At 58.7% G+C, this 24,597-nt stretch overlaps 1 protein-coding gene across 1 annotated transcript in view; it reads right to left on the bottom strand.

The window, feature by feature from the left end:
* Positions 1-22,942, bottom strand: part of PSD (pleckstrin and Sec7 domain containing) — a 29,635-nt gene extending 6,693 nt beyond the window's left edge. Inside the window, exons 1-9 of the mRNA XM_008504020.2 lie at positions 22,172-22,942; positions 21,990-22,092; positions 21,012-21,459; positions 16,331-16,765; positions 9,440-9,634; positions 8,906-8,986; positions 8,254-8,366; positions 7,812-7,870; positions 7,262-7,351 (exon numbers count right to left, since the gene is read on the bottom strand). Of these exons, the coding sequence (XP_008502242.2) occupies positions 7,262-7,351; positions 7,812-7,870; positions 8,254-8,366; positions 8,906-8,986; positions 9,440-9,634; positions 16,331-16,765; positions 21,012-21,459; positions 21,990-22,092; positions 22,172-22,942 (2,295 nt within the window). The remainder of the gene's footprint in view (positions 1-7,261; positions 7,352-7,811; positions 7,871-8,253; positions 8,367-8,905; positions 8,987-9,439; positions 9,635-16,330; positions 16,766-21,011; positions 21,460-21,989; positions 22,093-22,171) is intronic.
* Between the last annotated feature and the right edge of the window lie 1,655 nt (positions 22,943-24,597).

Raw genomic sequence — 24,597 nt, 5'->3', positions numbered from 1 at the left:
CTGAGGGGGGGATTTTGGAGGGCGGGGTGAGGCACTTCAGGAGAGGACTGCAGCCCCCAGCCCCACGCATGGCATGCAGGAAGATTGCAGCTGAACACTGAGTGAATGAGCTGATGTCAGAAGATGCTCAGGGAGTAATTGTGGATGGCATGGTGCTGGAGAAGAGCCCAGCAGAACAGCTCCATGACACAAAAAACTGGGCTCTGCCACTGTCAGCAAACACTTCAAAGCCTGAACTGCCCCCTGACTTCAAAAGGCTCCAGCCACCCCGCTACAAGCCCTGACAGCATCCCACGAGCCTGCTGCAGGCAGGAGCTGCCAAGTACCCCCACCTCAGAGATGAGGAGCAGGGGGGGGGAAAGTAAAAGGGAAATGAGGAGGGGTTGGGGGGGAGGGCAGATTGAGAGGGCAGTGCAAAGCTTTATGGATACACTTAAATTCTGCCAAGACTCTGTCTGGCTAAATGCCATCCCCCAGCTGACAGCGGTCTCAGAAACAAAGCTGGTGGCCTCAGCCCAAGCCCTGGCTGAGAAGACTCCAGCCACAAAGCTCACACTGCTCTCCTGGTCCCGTGGCAGCACCGCTGCCTGACCTCCAGGCTTTGTGTTGCACGGACCATTTGTGCTGAAGCCTCACTCAGAACCACGTCAGCAGAGCCCAGAGACACCAGCTCCATCGCTCAGCAGGTCCTTCTCTTCGGGATGCCTTTGCTCCCTGGATCCATTCCCCCCAGCCCAACAGGACAGCACCTCTTGGGCAGCTCTGAACTTGGAAGCACCAAGAGAAAGCAGGGCAGTGGTGTCCTGCCCCAAGTGTGGCTGGGTTTTTGTCCTGCCCAGGTTATGAGCTCAGTGCTGCACTACGCTGGGCCAGCCCTAGACATGCGCAGCGCCGGAGAGACCTACAAATACCCAGTCCCAAAGGGACTCCTCAGAGTCAACAAACAACATCTCTCTTTGGGGCACTCCCTCCCGAAAGCAGTGGGCTGAGAGGACCTCCCAGAGTCCTGCTCTAGCAAATGTCTCCAGGAGGGGTGGGGGGCTGCAAGAGGCAGGTGACTCTGATGCTCCAGCCCAGTCCTAGTGCCAGCCCCCCTGGGGACAGCCCTATGCAAGCTGAGCAGGGAGAAAACATCCCCTTTCAGTCCCCATTCAGCTCCCAGAGCAGACCAGAGGGAACATTCAGTGCTGGTTTGGGGAGCTGGCTTTGGCACAAAGCAGACCATGCTGAGGGCTGTAGCCCAGCACTTGAGAAACATGAGGGTTGAGGCAGGGATTTGGGCAACCCTCAGAGGGTTTTAACCCTTTCTTTGGTGCCTCTTTTATAAATCAGACCTCCTAAGGACATATCCTCTCTCCAGTGTGCTGGTCCCCGTGCTAAGCAACACAATGTTCAGCTCTCAGAGCTGCAAGATGCCCTGTGCATGTCAAGGCCCCCCCTCCTCCTGCCAGCCCTGTGACCAGCCACGGCTGTGTGACATTCTGCCCGACAGACTTCACAGCCACCAAGCACCCTCCCTGCAGCCACTCTCCCTCTCCCTCTGCCTGGTAGTACTCGAATACGAGAGCTCAATTGCTGGATTTCCCCCAACTTTTCCTTCGCCAAGTGTCTTTCTCCACACCCAGCCACAAACACCTGCCAGGTTTTCCCAGGCACCCAGACCCCCCAGCTGCACGGAAGTGAGTGGCACCGTCAGATCAGGGATGTGAATCAGTGGGAACTGTACCTACGTCAGGTCCCTTATTCACCTTCACAGCCCCCTCCTCCCCCCCAGCTGCCTGCCCAGCACACACACCCCCTGTGCTGAGGAACAACTCATCACCTGGCACACACCAACCCCGCTGCGCACACCCCGTGTCCCCTCCTCCCCTCCGCCGCAGAGGGACTCCAGCCTGCACGCACACCAGAGTGACTTGGGGACAGAATTCTTTCCCCCACTGGGTGGGCTGCCATGGGGACAGTGTCCTGTGCGTCACCTTCTGCAGGCAGCAGGGGAGGGTGACCCATCTCTGCCACGCGCTTTCCACTCAGCAGCACCCAAAGCCGCACCAACATCTTTTAAAACATCCCTTACCCAGCCGACTACACACACACAATCCCCAGGAGGGCAGACCCCCCCCTCTGTGCCCTCCCAGCACAGCCTGGCAGCGCGGGAAGTAACAGCGGAGCATCTCCCTTCCAACTGCATGTTTGCATCCGAGTGCGTCACAACTTAATGCTGCCCCCAGACCGTACTGCGCTATGGCAGCATCGCGGCTCGGCATGGCCCTCCTGGCCCCACCGGGCAGCTGGGGACCCCTGCCCGCTTTGTCCCAGCCTGCCTGCAACGCAGGGGCTGCTGAGGACTCTTTTTCCTCTTACTGCTCCACCTCAAGCAGGCACCCGAGCGAGGCAGGACGCACCCGCCAGCCCGTTCGCTTCTCCCCACCTTGGACCCCTGTACAGCGAGCGGAACAACACCGAAACGGCTGCCGGCTCACAGCAATCAATCTCTAGGCAGTAAAAAAGCCCTTTCTTCTTTTTTCTTTTTTCTTTTTTTTTTTCCCTGGTCCAAACAGCCACTCCTTCCTCTCCAGCTCCACTCGGCTGGGAGCCGGGGCTGCGGCGCTGCCCCCCTGCGCTGCTTTTGCCCCCTTCCCCACCGCCCCAGCCGGGTGCCAGCCTGGCCGGGCTCAGCGCAGCCCTGGGCGGGCAGCCCGCAGAGCTTGTCACTCGTGCTAAGCCGGAGGGGCTGGTCCCAGCGGTACGGCTCTGTCCTGGATTCTTCTTGCAGCGATGTTTTCGAGCAAACGTGGCTGCTGTCAAACCATCGTTCGGCGGCACAATGTCACCCGGCTCCCGCCGCGCTCCCGCTCCCTCCGTGCCGGGAGGGAGCTGGCGGGGAGGGAGACCCTCGGGCGGAGGAGGGGAGGGGGGCTGGTGGGGACAGTTCCCTGCAGAAATCAGCCCGGGGACGGCGACTGGGCTGACTGCTGGCCACCTCCCTGCCAGGGCTGAGCCTCTGGGCAGCGGGCGGGTCTGTCTGTCCGTCCGTCCGTCCGGGCGCTGCGCATCCCCCCCCGCCGGGCCCCCCGCTCCCCACGTCCCCGCCGCTTACCGGCTTCTTCTTGCGGCGGTTCTGGATGCGGCTGACAACCAGGTCGGTGTAGAGCACCGGCTTGAGGGTGCGGGAGCGCTGGGGCCAGCCGTAGCAGAAGGTCTCCACGCCGCGGTAGTTGCGCCCGTAGCGCACCGAGCACATGGACCGGGACCGCATGCGCCCGGCGCTGCTGTTGATGCTGTTGACGCCGATCATCCTGCCCGCCGGCACGGGAGGGGGGTGCCGGGGGTCCCTGCCTGCCCTGCCCGGCCCTGCCCGGCCCTGCCTGGCCCTGCCCTGCCTGCCGCGGCCCGCGCTGCCTCCACCGCCGCCTGTTGAAGCCGGGCCGGGCCGGGCCGGGCTGGGCGGCTGCTGCCCGGCAGAGGCGGGACCCGCCCCGCCCCGCCCGCCGCAGCCAATGGCGACCCGCGGGGACCGGACCGGCCCAGCCGAACCCAGCGGGGCCGGGGGGCGGAGGGGGGATCGCTGGAGCAGCTGCCAGCATCTCACTCGGGGGGACGGAGCTTGTCCCCCACCTCCGTCCCGGAGAGCGGGAGCGGGGAGCTGGTGGTGACATCCGAGGGGCTTCCTGGGCTCCTCCGCGCTGCACCAGCGGCTGCAGCCCAGCCTCTAGCGGGGCTCCCCAAAGGGCTGAGGTGGGAGGAGGTCTCAGACCTTCCATTGCCCCGCACTTCACCCTCCTGACCATTCCTTGGAGGTCAGGCCAGAAAAATGAGAAGCTGGAGCCACCCGGGTGCTTGAGGGCAGGACATTGCCCCTCCGGGCAGCTGCTGGAGAAGCAAAGGTTTGGGCATCCTCGCAGCAGGCACGGGGATGGATCAGTAATTTAGTTAGGCTCGGATGAGCAGGAGAGGCGGCCGGCGGAGAAGGGGAAATTTTCCTCTCTGTCCCAGCTGCTTGGCAGAGTGATCATGGGGCAAAACTTGTAAGGAAGGGGTGCTCAGGCTGGGCAGCCCCCAGGCCAGGTTGGGGGGTGGTCACGGGAGACAGGGGCAGGGCAACATATTGCTCCCAGGGGAAACAGGCCAAAAAAAAAAAAAAAAAAAACCAACAAAAAATAGGCCAGGGGATTAGACTGAGCAATTGTTCCTGAGATTATAGCTCAGAGGTGGGAGCCTGGGCTTTCTTCCCACGTTGCTAATCACTTACCCAGCACTCTGAGCATCTCAGCCCTTGTGTCTCCAAGCTGGAAGGTGGGGGCCCATCCTACCTTCCTCCCCCAGGGACCCGATTGCATTGTCAGGCTTAGTTCATTAACATCTGTGAAGTGCTCCAGCTCCCAGGCTGGAAGGCAGCAGAGATTTGGCTCACTCCTGCAATCACTAAGGGAGAAACGGGGCCTCATCTGGCCCTACTGTGCTGCTACCAGACAGCAGAGCACAAGGTTAAGCTAAAAGAATAAGGAAAATGGGGAAGAGCTAAGGCTCTGCAAAGTGATCAATCATATAAAGGTCAAATCCACTTCTAAAATAACAGACAGCAACGGCGAGTCAAGACCCAGGGGGCCTGGGCTAAAATCACACTGACAAGGGAAGAGAAACATCTCAAGCACTAACCAAAATGCCACCAGCTCCAGCATGTCCCACTTTGCCTCCTTCTCTGAAGAGCAGGCAGCTGCCTGAGTTTGGCCATAGGAGTTTGGGTCCCATCCTGCAGATGTGGGCATCCTCAGGCACCACACAGGTTCCTACATCCCCGGCACTCCTCCCTGCCCGGGCCTAGGGGACACCCGAGTGGGAGAGCTGGGCAACCCTGCCTCTGGACCACGATTCTCCAGGGGCTCTTCCAGAGGCAGAGGAAAGGTTTTCCAGCAGCAGGAGCAGCAGGAGCAGGCAGTGCTGGTAGAGCCTTCCTGCCTCGGTGCCAGCAGCAGTGCCGTGCGGGGCAGGCGAGGCACTGGCAGTGAGGGGGACGTGGTGCTCAGCTGTGAAAGCACAAGCTTTCAAGTGTTTTCATTTCTTCTGCATAAAGCTGGGATTGTTTACATGTATTATCTAGTAGCAGATAAAGTTCTCGTCTGACTCAGGCTGCCACCCGCTCTCTGGAATCACGCTGTGTTTGTCTTGGGACTCCCTGCAGACAGAGACAAGGGGAGCACCCAGGCTCCCTGCAGGTCCATTCCTGACACTGTTCCCGGCCTCACAGGGGCTGGTGGCCTCGTGTCCCCTGCAGCCACCTAGGTCCTGCCCTGCTGTCCCCACTTCCCTGGGCTGTGGGTGGGGGCCACGTCAATCCCTGCAGCTTTGAAGCCTGTGGGGCAGCAGCCTGTGCTTTGTCCCTGGGCAGGCTTGGAAGATCCCCGGGGATCTTTCTTCTGTGCTGTAGGAGCTGCCCAAGACCCAGCCCCGAGCTTTGGGAATCTCCTCTGAAGCCTGCCAGCCCTTCCCCTCCCCTGCTGCCCTTAGGAAATGCATGTGCTCCTGGAGGGCTAAAATTATCCAGCCAGCTGTGTGGCACGCTTGCACAGGAGCTTCGGTCCCCAGGCACAGCTCTCCAGGGAGAGAACAGAGAGGCAGCACCCCACTCGGGCACAGGCTGCTGCAGGGGGGGCACTGGGAGAGCCTGCTCCCATTCCTCTGCCCCCCGAGCCCTAAGCAGCCAAAAGCAGGAGGCAGAAGGACCAGCTTCTCCAGCTGAGCCTAGCAAAGGCTGCCCGGGAAAAGCACAACCACCTTTCCTTGCCAGACCCCTCCCCAGCACAGCCTGACACTGCTTTCCCCATCTCACCCACCCGGGACCCCACTGCCCCTCGCAGGGACTCCCCGAAGCAGAGCGGGTGAGGAGCTGCAGCCAGCCCCACACCCAGTTCCTCCCACTCCCTTTCCCTCCCCCTTCCCAGCAGGACTGCCGTACAGGGCCGGCAGGAAAGGGGGGTGGGAAGCAGGGCGGGTGCAGTCCCTTTTATCAGAGCATCCTCCCTGCTGCGGGCAGAGCTGTGCGGGGCTCTGCTGCACCGCGCTGCCCCCGCCCTGCTCGGCCCCTGCCCAGGGGCTCAGCCCCTGCACACGGCAGGATGGATTCCTGGCACTTCCCCACCGCCCTTTTTTTCCACCGGCTGGGATCGGATGGGAAAAGAGAACTCAATCTCAGGTCCGGCACTTGTAGGGATGAAGTTTAACGGGGATGCAGCAGGGCCTGAAGTGGGGGGTACCCCCTGTCCCCCAACCCCCAGCAGGGCACTGGAGAGCTGCAAAGGGCACACACCAAGGAGCCTGCAGCGCTTGGATGCTGTGGGGCATGGCAGCACTTGAGGGAAGGGGTTCAGGGATGTTTCTATTCCTTTCTGGGTGGTTAAGGCCTTTTCTGGAGCTGAATTTAAAATTAGAGGAGATGTTTTTTCCTGAGCAACTCCTTTTACTGTTGAAGCGTGGGCTGAGAGGGAGTACAGCCCTATTGAGAGCTGCTGGTAACCCCTTAATGATGGGGTGAGCGATGCAGCCAGGAATAGACCCACAGAGGCTGAAAAGGGAGCTCAGCTTTTCACCCTCCATTGGTTTTTATCATCAACCATCTCCTCCTGTCATGGCTCTGCCTCTCTCTGGGAACCCACCTTACACATCAGCAGTGTTTCCCAACTGCAGCTCCTTGGGGGAGCTCATCCTATTCCAAGGGCCTGAGGTGGGGAGATGGCAGCTCAGAAACACCCCCCAGAAACAGCCTGAGGCCAGGGGAGCTCCCCAAACACTGTCCTCCCTGGCCAAGGCCCCTGGAACTGGGTAAGGCAGAAGTTCATCACCCCCTGTCACACCCCTGTGCTGAGTTCCCACTCCCAGGACTTTAACCACCAGCACACCCTCTGCTTATGCACCAGAAACATCCCCTCTGCCACCAGAGATGCCTCCAGTTCCAGGGAATTTCCATGGCTTTCCAGGGAGCCAAGAAGAGCTGAGTACCATGGAGTCAACACCACAAAGCCTCTGGGCAAAGCAGCCCTGATGCAGTGATAGCATCATGACCCCATCCAGAGCTCCATGGGGAATGGGGCAGCCCATGTCCCCTTCAGCAAAGCAGAAGCAAAGCTGGGGACCAAGGGACCAGCACCATTCCTGCAGGAAGGTGGACACATTCATTGTACCCCTCACAGTCATCCGTGTGATCCTGCCTGCAGGTCTTGTTCTTGCTCCTGCTGCTTGGCTGGCCAGGGGAAGCAACTAAATTTACCTTGAGCAGCTCCTTGGGGAAGTCAGTGCCTCCGTTGAGCCCCTCCAGGTTGCAAATGAAGTCAGAGCAGGACATCCTCTTCCCAATGTTCTGGGGGAGCCAGGGGAGAGAAAGGTGGAGGTTACCTTCAGGCCAGGGGGGTGGTGATGGTGTAAGGCACAGACCCTCCCTGCTCTGCTATGAGGTGGGGGGCCAGCCAGGTCTCAGGGAGGATGCATGAAGGGGTGGGGAAGTTGTTAGCTTTGCTTAGGCTCTCAGAGTCCTGGCCTCCTTTTCCTAAGCTGGATGCTGCCTACCCCCATGGCAGGCAGAACTGGAGTCTGACTTCCACCCTCTGCTCCTGTCCCCTTTCAATCTTCTGTCCTCATCCCAGCCCCACATCTCCCAGCTCAGCATGTCTCCTCCAAAGCCCCACTCTCTCCTTCTCCAGCTCCCTCTCTCCCTCAGCCTTCCTCCTCTCTCCTCCCCAGACACATTTAGGGGTGAGCAGGTTCAGGGTGCACGGGGACAGACAGAGCAGGGACAGACAGATGGGGCCACTGGGACTTACGTGTCCATGCAGATCTGTGTTCAGCAGCATCAGGGCACAGGTGAGGGTGTGGGCTCCATCTGCAGACAAGCAGAGGACAGGAATTAGAGCCCTGGGCTCAGCCTCACAGCTGGGGCTCCATCCCCTCAGCATTTCAGGCTGTGAGCCCCAGGACAGCCCCAGCATGCAGGACACAGGGCACTCAGCACAGTGCTGGCAGCACACGGGCAAGTAGGAGGCCACTGGATTAAAGCTGGTCCTAAACCTGAGCATACAAACTCCCTTCCAAGCCCCTTCATCCATCTGCCATCAGAGAGAAATGACACCTGCATCCTCAGAGAGGATGGCTCCTGAGGCAGCTCCCAGCCTGCTCTCTGGTTTCAGTTTTAGCACCTCCACCGAGCTGACAAACACATGGGCTGGCTTGAGACACACAGACACAGAGTCAGGCAGAGTTCCTTACCCTCTGAGGAGATGGCAGTGGGATTGCACTCGTAATAACGCTGGGAAAAATGAGCCAGCACTCGCTCTCGCTCCTGTGTCTCTCCCATCAGGGCCAGCTCCTTCAGAAAGGACCTGAAGAAGCAGCAGCAGCAGCACTGGTCACACTCAGAGCCCACCAGCAGCTTTTCCAATCCCCCTTGCACAGGAGTGGAGCTGTGCCCTCTGCTCTGGATCCCTCCCCCCTGTGCAGGGTGCATCCCTGCCAGCACAGACCCCTCCCAAAGCAGGACCCAGCTGCCAGCTCACAGCCAGCTCTGCTGGCACACTGCAGAGACCTGCAGCTGGCCCTGGGCATGACCACGGGGGAGGAGGTGGGGATGACACCTCTCAAAGCCTGGGAAGCCAGGCTGAGATGAGCCTGAGCATCACCCGAGTGCCCTGGCTGGGGGAGTTGAGAGCAGAGATGCTCCTGCAGTTGTGTGCCTGAGAGACTGCCCTGGGACTCAGCCCCCACCTGATAAGAGGGATGGGGATCTCCAGGTGTGAGCCATGGGGTCTGATTGCTTCTGCAGGTCCCTGTGGGGGTGCAGAGCTGCAGAGGGACCCCCCTTGGATGGCCACCACACACACACACACACACACACACACACACACACACACACAGCTCTGACCTGAGAGCCTGGTCCAGGCTCATCCCTGTGAACACAAAGAACTTCAAATACTCCCCTGCCACCATCTTGCTGAACTCGTTGCTGAAACAGAAAAGGCAGGAGTGAGAGGGGGATCAAAAGGGGCAGAGGGGAGGAGGGGAGGGGGGGTTCCAGGAGGCTGGGAGCTCCCCAGGACTATGGAAAGCATGTGCTGGGGCCAAAGAGAGACCACACTCCTATGGATCTCAGAGGAGTCACTCACAGATCCAATGGGAATACTGGGAATGTAAGGGAAAGTGGAGAAAGTAGAAGTGGAAGGGCCCACAAGAGGTTAGTTAGCTGTCCCCCTGCCCCAGTGCCTTACTGAGCTCCCCAAGGTGCAGTCGTGGTGAGGAAAGCACCAAACCCTGGTTTAAAGACCCTTAGGGGGAACACCTGGTGCAGGTGGGCTCTGGGGACCTGCCAGCCACCCCCTGCCAGCCCAGTGCCCTGCAAGGGCAGCAGCCCTGGGTACCCAGTGAGGGGAGGTGGTGCCTTGGGAATACCCACACGTACTTCTTCCCTAAGTGACGGGCCACATCTGCCTTTTTAAAGCCATCCAGGTTGTAGAGCCTCTTGGCCAGGCGCTTGGCAGCCTCCAGGTCAGCCTTGTGGCCATTGGAGAGGGTATCAGTGCTGCCCAGGGCCAGCTGCTCCACGCTGTCCAGCTCTGAGTCCGAGTCCAGCACCGCGTGGCTCTGGGGGTGGTTGCTGCAAGGGGAAGGGACACTCCAGGTTAGCCTGACCACGGGTCCCCTCCTGGCTCAGCTCCTGGGGAAATGCAGGTTCCTTACCCTGCTCTGGGGCTCAGCTGCTCGCTGCTGGCACCCAGCAGAAATACCCCCGGGTAGAGAGACAGAGAGGGCAGGGATGTGGCTGGGGGTGACAGGACCATGGCACTCCATCACACATCCAAACGGGATGTGGAGAGAGGGGACAACTGCTCCAAAATTCCCCGAGAAGCTGCACGTGTGGGCTCTGGCTCTGCCAAGCTCAGCCCCAGGGGAGAGGAGCAGGGAGGCTGTGAAGGGATCCAGCAGAATTCCTGTGAGGAAGGGCAGAGGGAGCTGGGGGTGTTGAGGCTGGAGAAGAGGAGGCTCAGGGGAGACCTCATCACTCTCTACAACTCCCTGAAAGGAGGTTGGAGCCAGGGGGGGTCGGGCTCTGCTCCCAGGCAGATATCAGTAGGACAAGAGGGTTAAGAGTCTAAAGCTCTGCCAGGGGAGGGTTAGGTGGGATATTGGGAAGAAATTCTTTGCAGAGAGGGTGCTCAGGCATTGGGATGGGCTGCCCAGGGAGGGGGTGGATTCTCCATCCCTGGAGGTTTTTAAGAAGAGACTGAATGTGGCACTGAGTGCCATGGGCTGGGAACCACGGGGGGAGTGGATCAAGGGTTGGACTTGGTGATCCCAGAGCTCCTTTCCAACCTGGATGATCCTGTGGTTCTGAGACTTGGAGCAGAAACCTGTGCACATCTCCTGCAGTTCCACACTCATTTTTTAACCTGGACACACTCCTCATGCTGCCCACGAGCACAGTTTCTACCCAAGACAAGGTGGCTGCAATCCCTCCGCGTCCCTCTCCTTCTTGCCCACCGACTTCAAAGTGGGAAAACTGAGGCTCAGAGGGTGTTGATGAAGGAATTCCCTCCCTGCCTCCCAGCTCCCAGCGGGGTGCAGTGCCTTCTCCAGGCTGCCCAGCAGCTCTCAGCCCACCATGCCTTACATGGCCAGGTCAGGAGAGGTTTTTGGCTGAGCCCCCGCAGCCGCCTGACTCAGCCACACGCGAGTTCATCCCCGGCAGAAAGCTGCCGGAGCCTCAGCAACGAGGAGCACTCAGCAACAACTCTGACCTCGCCCAAATTTTCTGGCGGCAGCCCTCGCAATGTTCCAGCCTCAATTTATTTTTAAAAGTCTCTAATTGACTTTTAAGAGGCCTGCTCTCCTGAGCCGCTTCCCTGGGTCCCTCTCCCTACAGCTCCGCTCCTTGCAGGAGCCTCCCTGCAGCTCAGCTCTGCCCAGCCCAGCACTCATGGGCTCTGCACCTTCCTGACAGCATTCCCAGCCAGCAGACTGTGGGAGATGCTCTGCACTCAAACCCGTGGGTCAGACACTGCCCGTGATGAGCTACAAAACTCCAAACTACCTCTCCATCCCTCCCCCTGCTCCCACTGGCAGAGCAAGTGGATGCTCAGCCACCCCCTGGAGACTTGTTCCTTCTCCTCACTCACCATCACTAAAATCTCCTGATACCCTTCTGAACCTTGCCTGTCCTGCCTAGGAGTCTGTCCTCCCTCACTGCAGCTTCTGGGGGCAAACCTACAGCTCTGAGTCTCTCCCCATGACTTCTCCCCCCAGTCTGTGGCCCTCAGGTTTCCCACCTGGTGCTGAGCAGCCAGGCATGGGGCCATCCAAAAACCTCTCTTGACCTCCAGCATCTGCATCTCCCTGCTGGACCCCAGCCCCTGGCTGCACATTTTCCCCTTGCTTCTTGCAGTGGGGATCTCAGCCCAGATCTCAAAGCACCTCTGCCCATGGGATCTCACCATCCCTGGCCTCACCAAGTCCCCCCCTCTCCAGGGTTTGTGTCAAACCCTCTCCAGGGTTTGACACGGGCAAAGCCAAACCTTGCCCTCAGAAGGCGGCACTACCCAGCTGTGCTAGGAAACGGGTGTTCTTCCAGCCTCCAAGCCATTCTCATCCTGTTAAGTATGGATCTCTCACCAGCCTCAACAGGCTGGGGGTGCCCCACTCGTGTCACCTGCCTGTCACCACTCACAGCCCCAGCCCGGCGAGGAGAAAGTGCAGCTTAAAGAGAGAAAACCCAAATCCTCAAGCAAACGGAGAGCAGAGCAAAGGGACATGTCCATGTCTGAGGCAACCGAGGTGATGCTCATTTTCTTGCCAATGAGCTCATGTCTCAGAGTGGGTTTTTTTTAGTGTGCTTTCTAAAGAGACACTTCAGCTTGGCTTGAAGAAACACCAGGATCATATTTTTTACACTGGCTACGTCTTCAGCCAGGGAACTGGCCCACACTTCAGGACTCAAGATCAAATTAGGTATTGTGTGAGCATCCTCAGTGTGCCTGGAAATGAGCCACCCTGGAGAGGTTCCACTGCCAGGGCACCCCTTTCCCTGATGCCTGCCCAGGGCAGCCACTGTCACTCCATGTCACCAGACACACAAGTTTCCCTGCAACCTCAGAGGTGACTTATGGAGAGCTCAGCTCCTTCGCTGGCACTCCTGGGGGTCTCTGCAGAGGGGGTTTGTGACCCAGCTAAGGGCTGTCCCCAAGAGAGAGGCTCCTCACCCCCCCAGCTCAGCACCAGGACTGTGCTGTGCTCCCAGTCTGGGGAGCTGCTGCAGGACCTGTCTGGGGCCACCACACACCAGACACTCCTTCTCCAGGGCCCAGCTGTGCCTTCTCGTGGCCAAACGCTCCTTTCCTGGAGTCAGATCCCCATCTCACCCCAATATTCCTCCTCAGGCTGACTGCTCAGAGCCCATCAGGAGGGACTGCAGCACCTTCCCTGGCTGCAATGCAGCGTCTCACTGCAGGAACCCTGACAGCCTCTCCACCTTGCCACCACAAACCAGATCCTCAGTACCATGTCCCTCCCGTGTCCACCAGCAGCCAGGAGCAGATCTTCTCTGCTGGATGTGGTGCAGCAATAAGGTAGCAGCTCAGCAAAGGCTGCCCCAGAGGGCTGACCTTCAGCTCCTTGCTGTCTGCATGGGTTTATCTGCATGGGGGACCCTGACAGGACAGACACCACTGGGGACAGGCTGGGGGTGCTTAGCTGAGCTCCTGGGTCAGCTCCTGCCTGACACACTTCCAGGTGAGATGCCTGCTGTAGGAGACTCAAAGCCTCCAAGCACAATCCAAGTGCCACTCGATCCCCACGGGATGGTGGTTTGCAGGGATGCCCGGTCCCAGTCCCTGAGGGACACGTGCATGGGCCAGAGCAACCCTGGCCTGGGTGACTGATGCCCCACATGCATGGCTAGGTGCCTGATGCCTCTGCCAAGTCAGCCCAGCCTGCCTAATGTTGCTGCTAAGAATGTACCAGACCGGATCTTTGGCTGAGCTAAATAAACGCAGCTCTCTCCATCGGTCTCAGCGGAGAGACTTTGATTTATGACAGCCAAGATCTAGGCTGGTTCATTCCTTGCAGAATTGAAGTTAGGGCTGGGAGGACACTTGAAGGTCAGCCAGGCTAGCCTCCAACCACAGGCAGGGCTGCTCCTGCTTTCTGGCAGCTCTGGATTCCAACCTGGTCCTCAGATCACCCAGCGACAGCATCACGGCTGCCAGATCAAGGTAGGACCCAACCTTGGGCAGCTCCATCTCTCCTCAGTCCTGTTTTTCCACAGAATTCCAGAGCCTCTCCTGCAGCACCAGCCCTCTCCAGAGATCCTTGCCTTTCCCTCATTGCCCCCATCCAACCAGCCCCTCTTGTGGAGGACACAAAACCACTCCTGCAGAGCACAGGCGCTGACCCTTCAATCCTGCCAAACAATTTCTGGAGCCAGCTGAGAGATTTTAAATCCAGTCACTCACCTGTTGGGTGGAGGACTCTCTTCTCCTTCAGAGACAGAGATGCCATGGGGTCAGTACAGGGAAACCTGGTGTCTCAGACCCTTGGGCAAAGCCCAGCCAAGGGGTCTGGGTTAGCTCTGGGGACTGGAATGAATGTTTGGCAGGAGGGGCTGCATCCCACGGGGATGTGCCAGTGTCCCTGCCTCTGTGGGCAGCTCTGCCTGCTGTCCTCACCCTCTGTTCTGCTGAGAGCCTGCCCCAGCCTCCAGCAACATCACCCCATCCTGTGCCCCTGCTCCTCCTTCATGGCTTGACACGGAAATGCTTGAGGGAAAATCCCAACCCCCCAAGACTTGTGCTCCTTTTCTTGTCGGGCCAATATTAGTGGGGAGACCTCTTCATCCTGCACCCCAACTTTGTCACCCTCCTGTGCTTTCCCCCACCACCACCATCCCTCCCTTCCCCTGCCTCCATCCTTTCCCTGCTGCCCTCCTTCCTCTGCTCAGCCCTCTTCCCGCTGTCCCCATCTGCTGTGGGGTCTGTGTCTGCTTTCCAGTCCCTGCCCCGCTCCGCTGCCTCCTCCCCTTCCTGCCCTTCTTTCTCTCCCGCCGCGGGCGATGCCCCCGATTCCGGTCCCGGCAGAACCCGCCCGGTTCGGCTCTCAGGGAGGCGGTACCGGGGGGGATAACCGCAGCCCTCTGCTCAGCCAGGGCCCTGCACATCACCTCCCACCCAAACCGGGGCACAACCTCCACACAGCCCCGGGGGTGGCACCGTGGGGTCCCTCTCTGCTCAGACACCGCTCCCTCCCTTTCAGCCAAGGCCACCGGAGGAGGTGGGGGCACCCCAGGTCTGCACGCATGCACACTCCCTGTGCACAGAGTCAAGATAAAAGGGTGGTCTCAAGCTCTCTGGTGCTGAGGGACATGGCAGGAGCATCAAGGCTGCAGGACCCCCAAGTGATGGGGGACACTGCATCTCGCCAGCAGTACATCACCAGCTCGGCTGCTCCTGCCACCCAGAGACATGGAAAGGGCTGCAGGGACACCCAGACTCTGGCCATTGCAACAAGTAACACCAAAGAGTCTGGGGACACAGGTCTGTCCCCACTGGTGTTTGTCACCAACCTCACACCAAAGCCCTGCAGCCCCAGGCCAGCTCTGCCCACCCTGAGGCCGGCAGCCTCCACCTCGGTCTGTACTGCTTGTGACCATAGGTGATGGCAAATCCTCTGCCCTGGCCCTGCTGGCACAGGTGATGCTGCATTATGATGGCTGCCGAGGTTCCTGAGCAGCTTCCCCCAGGAATTTCCACTAAAGACTCCTCAATGGGAGTGCTGGGAGGATGTTCTGGGAGCCAGTGACTCCAGCTCGTGGGAACCTCTGAGCAGCCATCCCAGACACTTCTCCATACTACCTGGGAAGCTTCAGCTTCATGATCAGCTCCAGTTACAGCCTGGAAAGTCAGCAGCACCCGTGCTAGGGAAGGAGGAAACTTCTTGCACCTCTCCCTTGCCAGGAAGCTCTGCTGCCCCTGCTCCCCAGATCACAGCTCATGCTGCCATCCCCCCTCCACTCCTCTCCACCTCAGGGGACACCTGATCCTGACCACCCCTCCTCCCTCTCCACCATCACCCGTGGGAGCTGCAGAGGGGGGATCGCTGCACACCAGGGAGCAGAGAGCTGGGCTGCTGCCTGCCTCTGCAGGGACCTTCCCACAGCCGAGGGAATCCTTTCCTAATGGTAAAGCAGTTGCTGCGGGCACCTGGTGAGGGAAAACCTCGGTGAAACCCTGTTCTGCTTCTGCTGCTCGCTCCCCCTCCCTGCGTGCTGCAGCAGTGCTGCTGTGGTACGATGACACCCTGTGGATGCTAAGTCAGACACTGCCCTCTCCTTTCCTCCAGGGTGCTGTGTTTGGGTCCTTCCCCCCGGCAGAGGAATAGGAAGCCAATTCTCCCTGCACGGAGCAGTGGTTATGGTTGGATCCAATCACCCTTTGCTGCCTTGAGCCTCTCAGACATCACCAGTTTTACTGCACAAGCCTTGCCTGGCCTGTGTGCTCCAGTGTCCCAAAGAAAAGGCCCAACCCAGTGCCTCTCTGTCCCAAAATGCCCTTGGGGTGAGGCAGGGACCCCTGAGCAGACTCAATACCCCTCTCTCCTCCTGACTCCAGACACCAGCGAGGACACAGAGCTCAGAACCCCACTTGGCCACCCCAAGCTGAACCTACAAGGATGGCACAGGTTGCTTCCAGAAGGGACACGGGTTTGTTCTGGGAAAGACCAAACCCAGAAACATTTGGTGTGAGGAAGACCAAAGACTGGAAAGTGCACGAGGGATTCAGGAGGCCCTGGGGTTGCGTAGAAGGTCCCTGGGTGGGGAGACCTTGCAGGGAGGCAGTGCAGCCAGGAAGGTCAGTGCCAGCATGACTGAGACACCAACTGCTCTGAGAGCTGCCAGAGGAGGAGTCCAGGACAACAGGTACCAGACCACAGGACCCTTATCCTCCAGAAACAGGAGGCTGCTACTGGGATGGTGAGGACACGTCAGTATTTGTGGCTTCCAGGAGGGAAAGGCTGTTGAATTGCTACTCCAACACAGGACTGCAGTCCTGGGACTCCCTGCTGGCTGGGCTGCAGGAAACCTCACAGCCATCACCAACAAACTTGGCAAAGATGAAAAAAGCAGATTTGCTTCCAGCAACGTGCCTGCCACAGCACCATGGTGGTGACTGCCCTGATCAGCCACTGCACAGAGAACCCAGCACACCCAGTCCTGACCCTTCCCTCCTCCCAGCAACACAGAACCTGCCCCACAGGGTGACACTCCACACCAAGCCCTGGTAGCCCAGCAGCTTTGGTCACTGACCTGATGTTGGGAGTAGCACAGCTCTCCTCTGAGCAGCAGGGGCTGTGCCAAGCACCTTTCTTTCGTTTCCCCCTCTCCTCCTCCCTCTCTGTCCAGGGGGCATCTGTGGCTGAACTGGTCCCAGAGTCAGGCTCCAGGTGAGCCAGGGGAGCAAAGTTCTCCTCGATCAGCTTGGCGCTGTCTCGGATCTTTCCTTGTATTTCTGGGGTGAGGGTCGGGAGGTCAAAAGTGAAAAAGGTCCCCTGGGTGGGGGCCGGGGAGGAGAGGATGTCAATGGAGTCCAGGCTGGTGTAAGATGTGCCTTTGGCTCGATGGGACTCCATGATGCTCTCAAAATGCTTGCTGAAGGAGTCCATGCCATCCTTGGAGAGGCTGTGCCCCAGGAGGAAGGGCACTGGAGACTTGAGCATCCCCTGTGTGTCCTGGTCCAGGATCCTAGAGGGAAAGAAAGGGAGGAGAACGGGTGACTGAGGAAGAAGGGATCAAAGCCCTGAAACAGAGCCCATGCACTGCTCCAGAAGGAAAATGGAAAGAACAGAAACCTCTGAACATCTGCAGAGCTCCAGGGATACATCTTGCCTGCTCAGGACATCACGGGCAGAGGGACTGGACTGGCCTCCCTCCAGACATATGCTTCTCCCTTAATGTGCCACATAATTTTGTTCCTTTAGTGGCTCATCCTCATAAGAAGCTTATGGAATGGTTACTGCTCCCAGTCACTGGACTTGAGCTCAGATCCAATAAAGGGCTCAAGCACCAGAAGCAGGATGTTGGACAGCTACATTTCCAACCAAACCTGGAAATGCCTGCATTTTTTTCATGAGCCTTCAGAGCTCCCAGCACCCAGAAGGCTACTCCTGAAGCTGCCCAGGACACCATGACACCTTTCTCCATTAATGTAGCACCACACTCAGACCACAGCCAACATCCACCTGCAACAATGCTGCCTGCTCTCAGGATACCCCTGGGACCCAGCACAAGGTGATGCTGAGCCCCACATCTCCCCAGGCAGCATGGAGGGAGCCTCAGCCCCAGCTCTGGGACCAGGGACCTGAGCTGCCTGTGTCCCAAGGGCCAGGCATGATCATCTTGTCCTCAGGGCAGCTCTGGATCTGACGCTGTGGTTTCTAAGCCCTGGAGCACAGAGTGTTTTGTCCTGTAAGCGAGGTGAAGTGCAGCCTGCTCATCCCTCTGAGCATGAGACAGAAGGGACATTTCCAGCTCAGGGAACATCAGTGCTTCAGCCATACGAGCACAACAGCCCTAAAAGCCTACTTTACTCAGAAGCCACTATCATTTTATTAAAGCAGCAGAAAAGCACTCATCAATCCACTCTCTCCTCTGATAAAAGGAGAGGAACTGCTCTAGCTTGTCATAACATTTGTTATGAACAAACAGCTCTGTACAGAGGGCTCAGGAGATGAGTTGCTGTTATGAGCACCAAATGATTTGCATTCATTAGCTTCCTCATACAACTCAAAAACCTCAGCCTGATTACTTCAGCAAGCCAAGAGCTGGCAAGTTGACTCCCCCAGAGTGCTGGCTTCCAGGGGAGAGCAGGGAAGCCAGAGGCAGGGAAGAAAGGCAGGGAAGCAAGGCAGGATGGAGGCTGCTCTCACCAGCCTACCTACCAGGGTTTCCCTGCCTGTGCAGACCCACACTCTCACCTTTCCTGCAGGAGCCCCAGGAGCAGCCTCCTCTGGGGTGGCTTTCTGCTGAGGACAAGGCAGAAGGGGCTCTGTAGCACCTCTGGATGAGCTTGATGGGTACAAATGTGCATTCACTTTCCTCACCACCCAGCTGTGTGCTACTGAACTGAGCTGACACCCCTGGCATCGTTTGGCACCTTGAATCCATAGGGAGAGCAATGGGCTGTCCCAGGGAGGACACTGCCAGGGACCTGGTTCCCCAGACAGAGCTGCACCCATTCTTGTGATCAGCCATAGTGCCACTAAATACACAAACAAACAAACAAACAAATTAAAAAAAAGATAGCTGGTTTCCTCCACACCAGCAGAGCTCTGGAAGGAACCCCTGCACCCTGAAACATCAAGTGCAAAGTCTTTCAGCTCCAGAAGGACCCAGTCACAGCAGCACACACAGGTGCCATGCTGCCAGCACACACCACTCCTGCTTGGACCTAGATCCTTCACCAGCCCCTGCTGCACCCTCCTCCACCCCACTGCTGCCCCCCAAGAGGGTCACCCCACTGTCACCAAGCCAGACAAATGCAGCAGAGGAGGGGAGGAGATGCAGAAGCTGTAAGGGAGCATCTGCACAAGGGTGATGGGCAGCAGGAAAGCAAACGGGTTTCCAGCCTGGAGCTGGGGTGGAAGCATCAGTGATCCTGCCATAGGAAAGGGCCAGCTGGGCAGGAAGGGTGAGCCCCAAAGCCAGCAGCACCTTGGGCACAGGTCTGGCCAGGGGAGGACAGTGGGGAGCTGAGCTACTGGGCTTCAGCAGCTGCAGCTGATGGAGATCACCCCCTTCTCCTTGCCTGCTGCTGCAGAGCTGCACCATCCCCACGGTGGGTGGGGGAAAAGAGAGAAAATCTCTCCCCTTGCTGTTTTTCTGTCAGCAAGCACAAAAGCTCTGGGAAGGTTCCCGAGGTAGCAGATCCCTAGGTAGCTTTCCCCAGAGAGGCTGCTCTGCTTCAGGCAGAAAAGGCATCTCTGCCTCCTGCCAGCCCTCCAGACTCCTGGGGGAGCAGGGCACCTCCCAACAAAGCCTCTTCCCCCTGCTCAGCCCCACGGTCCTCTGGGCTGTGGGCTGGCCCTGCCTCTGGCTCAGCCAGCACCCCGGGGAGGAAGGGACCTGAGCCTGCTCTGGCTGACAGGTCTTGGCTCTCTGGGAACCAAGGCAGTAAAGGCTCAGACTGGAGTCATTAGAGTTGGTAGGTCTGGCTCTCAATGTACTTAAAGAGGGGATTTGCTGGAAGAAAACACTGTTTTGCCCACGGCTTTCCATGTCCTGTCTGCTCTGGTGCTGGGTGTTCCCAGCCCAGTGCCCAGCCAGCTGGGAGCACGTTCTCTCATTTTGGGAGGGTAACATCACCAAGGAAGGTGCCCTCTGGCCACAACATGAAGGACAAGATGACAGAACCAAGCCCAAATCCCCCTTTGCAGAGGGTGCTAAACCTTTAAGGCTAGATTTTCAAAGGGATTTACATGTCTAAGTGCTGCAAATCAGCATCCGAGGGTGCTTCAGTGATTCTGCCAGGCCAGGGGTGCAGCAGCAGGAGGGTGACAGTCCCCAGGAGCCCAGGGGCTTCCTGAGCACCTCAGCATCTCCCCTCCTGCCAGCAGGCAGAGCAGAAAGCTTGGAGTAGAAAAACATCAATACTGGTGACTGGTAAGCAGGGAGGGGGACTGCAGCTGCAGAGCTCAGAAACCGTGTGTAAGCAAAAACCCAGGGCTGCAGGGGCTGCAGGAGCCTGTGCTCATTGGCAAGGCACAGCCTGAAGGATCTGCACCTACCCAGGAAACAACCCTGGGGCTGCAAACAGCAAATAACTGGTCAGCCAAGAAGCCATGAGAAAGGAACCTGACTGCCCCAGTTCACACACGGGTAATTATCCTGGCAGCACCAGCTCTAGGGACAGCAATGCATTTAAGGACATGTCCAAGCTTCCCAGTGCTGTCTGGAGAGCTACAGGAAGGTGTCTCAGAGGGAAAAAAGCAGCTCAACGTTTACAACTCATAGGACTGGTAGTGACCTAGTGCATCTCTGGAAATAAAATACCACTGTACAAGATGATTGTTACAGGAACTTGAAGAACTTGCTTGCAGCCATAATCACTTTACACCTTACTGAAAATCCCCACCACTATTCATCTGGAAAAAGATATACTGTAAGATGGCTTATTTTCAGCTTCTCTCTAGAATCCAAAGGTTCTGAGGACAAGGCAGGTGGCAGGGATGGATGTACCTGCTGCCTCCATTAAGAAGTGTAAGGGATGGACAAACTGGCAGGAGCTCAGCTCCCCTTGGGATGCACACCTTCCCTTCCCATCAGCCCAGAACCTTCATGCTCCTCCTTCCCAGAACAGAGGCAGGATTATATTTTCATTCTCTTTTCCCACCACCAATATCAAAACCTCCCTTTTTCTTCTCTTCTACCTAAATGCTCCCTGCCTGCCTATTGCAGACAGGTGAGTGCAAGCAGCCACATGGCAGCCCAGGCATTGCCCTGGCTTTGTGTTTCCCAGGCCAGACCTCTCTATGCTCCTGTGAACATGTGCTGATGGTGCTGAGCCACCTTCTCCCACCCAAGACTCCTTGCCTGCAGCTCCAGGACAGCACCTGGGCTCGGGTGCCCTGACAGGAGCACTTCAACACCTGGTAGCACCAGGGAAGGACGCAAACAACCTGGAGGGACCTGTGCCACAAAGCTTCTGCTCAGCTGGGTGACCTGAGCTGCAGGAATCCCTCCAGGGGAGTGAGGGCCGGACCCCCTGAACTGCCCTGCTCATCCCATAGGGCAGGTAGGGTCCCCTCACTCCAGTGGGATGATCCAGAAGCCCACTTGACCCCCATGCACAGCTCACATGGCACCACTGTGGTGCCACAACATCCACAAAGGATTTTTGGCTCAGACACACTCGCAGCAGAGCCCATTTGGCCATGCAGGGAAGAGTAAGGAGAGAGAGGGGAGCTGTTTGCCCTCGTGCACTGAGCCTCACCTTTCCCTGTTCTCCTTCCTCGTCGTCTCAAACACCTCACTGTCTTCATCCGCATCCCCATCCCGCAGCCCCTCCTTTGGGAAGCCAGAGCCCAGGGCAGGGGGCTCCTCTGGAGTGCTGTTCCTCCTGCCCGGGGTGCCCCCGAAGCTCGGGTTGCTCTCACTGTCCTTCTGGCTCTCGATGGCTGAATCCACCTCCTCCTTCTCAGCCAGGATGTCGTCGATGTTGGTTTCGCGGTAGCAGCGCAGCGGCACGGTGTCCAGGTCTGTCTCAGAGTACTTCACCGTCCTCCTGATGATCCCAGTCTCGCAGGAGCTGAGCTTCTGGCTGCCCGGGGGAGACAGCTCTATCTCCACCTCGACGTGGCTCAGGCTGTGCTCTGCAGGCAGCAGGCGGGCTGGCTTCTGGGGAGGCTGGGCCAGGGGGGCAGAGTCGGGGGCACAGGAGCCTGCAAGGGACCCCCGAGCACTCAGAGCTGCAGCCAGATGTGATGGGGAGCACCAGGAGCTGCTCCTGCAGCATCACACACACCCCAAAGAGAGGTTGTGTGTGTGTGTGTGTGTGTGTGTGTGTGTGTGTGTGTGTGTGTGATGGGCACCAGCAAATGGAGGGGCAGAGCAGGAAGGAAAAAGGGTGGAGAGAGGCAGGGAGGGGAAGGAGTGGGGTGCTGTCCACAGCCAGCCCTGAGCCCGGGTTTGATCCCTCCTTCTGCAGAGGCACCTGGGGAGGAGGGGGGGGCTCTGCATCTCCCCCTGTGCACGATGTGGGGGATGCTGCAGGGAGGTTGGTGCCTCCAGGAGGACACAGGAGGTGCCTCCAGGAGGACAGAGACTGGCCACCCTCGGGGGGATCTGGGCTGTCCAGTGGGCACTGACACCTCCTGATGGATACGCAGCCCCAGAGGGAGTCCTGCCAGAGTTTCAGACTTGGAAAGGAGGCATTGGTCTGGCCAATGACCACTACTACCTGACCTCTTACCTGTCTTTGGGGCATCTGAGGAGCCATAGAAGAACTCCCACTTGGCCTTGGCGACTCGCTGGGCATGGGCTGAGCTCTGCCGGGGGTATAGCCATGAGCTGCCCTGCAGAGGGGAGAGCAGGGAGTGGGTGATGGACCCCGGGGAAGAGCCCGCAGCCGCTGCAGGGCACCCTGGCACCTACCTGAGGTTGGGGTTCTGGCTTCGGGGGGCTCCTGGCCAAGGTGGGGAAATCCCCCGGTAGCCCGTTGGTGAGGGAGCGGCAGAGGCAGCCGGCGTCGAGGGCGCAGGGCTCCTTCCCGCAGGGCCGTGGCCCTCCTGGGGTCCTGCCCCCGGCCAGGAGCGGGTCAGACACGGAGCTCTCCAGCTTCAGGCTGTGCAAGAGCCGATCCTGGGGCAGGGGTTGGGGCGGGGGGGACCCCGCGTCCCCGGAGAGCTCCAGGCTGCGGCTGAGGCTGTGGGGGCCGTCGTCCCAGCGGGGCCGGGAGGCCGGGAGGCCGCTCAGGGTCCTGACGCTGGCCTTCTCGATGAAGCGGAAGGTGACGATGGAGCTCCGTCCCTCCGGGGCCACCAGCGGGCTCCGGCTGCCCGGCGAGCAGAGGGCAGGTCCGGGCCCGCCCCGCCGCGGGGTGCAGGGAGCCGTCGAGCGTCCCGCACCCGGGCAGCTCCCGTCACCGAAAGCCGCCGGGTCCAGCGGCGGCCGGGCCAAGGAGCCCGTGCTGTTATAGAGGCCGAGGGGGCAGCGGCGGACGTCGGGGGCCAAGCCTTTGCGCAGGAGGTGGAGGCGGCCCGCGTTGAGGTTGGGGGTGAGGCATCGCGGGGGGCTGTGTCTCCCCGCCTCGGGGCTGCCCCCCGACAGCCAAGGCCTCCGGGACACCCCGCGGGCGAAGGCGGGGGGCGAGGCGGAGCAGCCCTCCTCGGGGTGGAAGCGGACGGGTCCCCCCGCCTGGGCCATCCTGCCGAGGGAGGCGTCAGGTCCGGAGCCCGGCTGGGCGGCACAGGGACGGCAAGGCGGGTGGCCGGCACCCCTGAGATGATAGCCGGGTCAAGGGGTGACACATCCTCAGGCAGCCCTGAAACGGGGGCGAGGAGAGCTGGTTAGGGGCAGGAGGACACGGGGAGTCCCGGGGGGCAGGAGGAAAACCGGCAAAAAGTGCCCCGTCCTCACAGCAGAGCAAAGAGGTGCTGCAGTGAGACAGCCCCCTTCAAATCCCCCCCCGCTGCGAGAAGCAGGCAAGGTTTGGGGTGGGCATCACACCAGCAGCCCTTCGCTGGGTCCCCAGGCCCCTTGGGGTCTTTGGCCTCTTCCTAAGGTTGCCAGGATGCTCAGGCACTTCCCCCACAGACCAGCACCCCAGACACCGTGGGAGAGCACACCATGTACACTTAAAACGAGCTTCATTCATCTTGCTTTTGGTTGAATGTATTTACTACCCACAGCCTACTAAAATCACGTTGATAAAGAGGGGGGGAAAATCATCTACCGGCTCACCGAGACATCCTCTGACTACACTTTCTGAAGGAGCAGCATGGCAAGAAGCCTCTGTCTTTGGAGGTCAGGCTGGGTTTAAAGTGTGTCACACCAGCACATGCCGCAGCCACTTATCGGTGGCACAGGCAGCGCTGTCAACACCCCCAGGGCCAAAAACAGTGATTATGACAATCCTGTCCTGGGGGAACAGAGCACGCCTGGCTCGCCTGCCTGCCCCTGAACAGGGACTTTTATCCAGCAGCAAGACCACCTCAAAGAGGTTGGGTTGGTGGCTGCAGGGAAAGGCAGGACCCTGAGCCCCCACCGCTGCCACTGGCACAGCTGCCAACAGTTTTTCTTCTGCCAGTGGAGCTAAACTTTGCCATTATCCTCCCCTGGTCTTCTGTGAATTCCTGGTGTGCAGAGAGGACTCTGTCTTGGCTGCTTTTGCCTTCTAACAGATGCTGAGATGCTGAGTCCCTCACACAGATCTCATCATTTGGAAGCGAGAAACCAAATGCCAGTTGCAAATGGAGGAAAGGGAGACTTCTTCTCCCTCTTCCCAAGACCCAACCAAACAGAATTCAGATCCTGAAAGATGTGTGGCTGAATTTTTCTACGTTGTTTAGGCTCCGGAGATGCAGAGACACAACTCTTAATAAAACAGCCCACATCACCCCTGTGGGGCCAGCACCCATCTCATCTATCTGCGCTATCATGCTGCTAGAAAATCTGGCTCCTGCTGAGCTGCAGCAATCTGTAACTCACTCACCACAAAAAGACACTCTCCTGTTTAATATGTTGGTGTTTTCACAGGCTCTTTCCCCCGTTATGCCTGCATTCACACTCAAGGTTGCTGAAGTTAACTGATAAATAATAAAGATGTGGGGTTTATAGATTTCAAATGAAATCCCACTTTTTTATCTCGATGCAGACTGACATGCATGCCAAGGAAAAGAAGTTATCACCAGAAATAGCTGGCATTCTCTGTAACATAACAAATCTGTAAAAAAAAACCCCAGCCTATCTAAATACATGAGAGTTATAGCTAAAATAAATGGGGTAAGCACAGCATGTCCTCCTGCTTATCAAAGGAGAATTATCAAATTCAGAGGAAAGGCCATGCCTGCCTGGGAGCC

This window comes from Calypte anna, chromosome 6, assembly GCF_003957555.1.
Source record: "Calypte anna isolate BGI_N300 chromosome 6, bCalAnn1_v1.p, whole genome shotgun sequence".
Classification (NCBI taxonomy): domain Eukaryota; kingdom Metazoa; phylum Chordata; class Aves; order Apodiformes; family Trochilidae; genus Calypte; species Calypte anna.
This window is presented reverse-complemented; position numbering and strand designations above follow the sequence as displayed.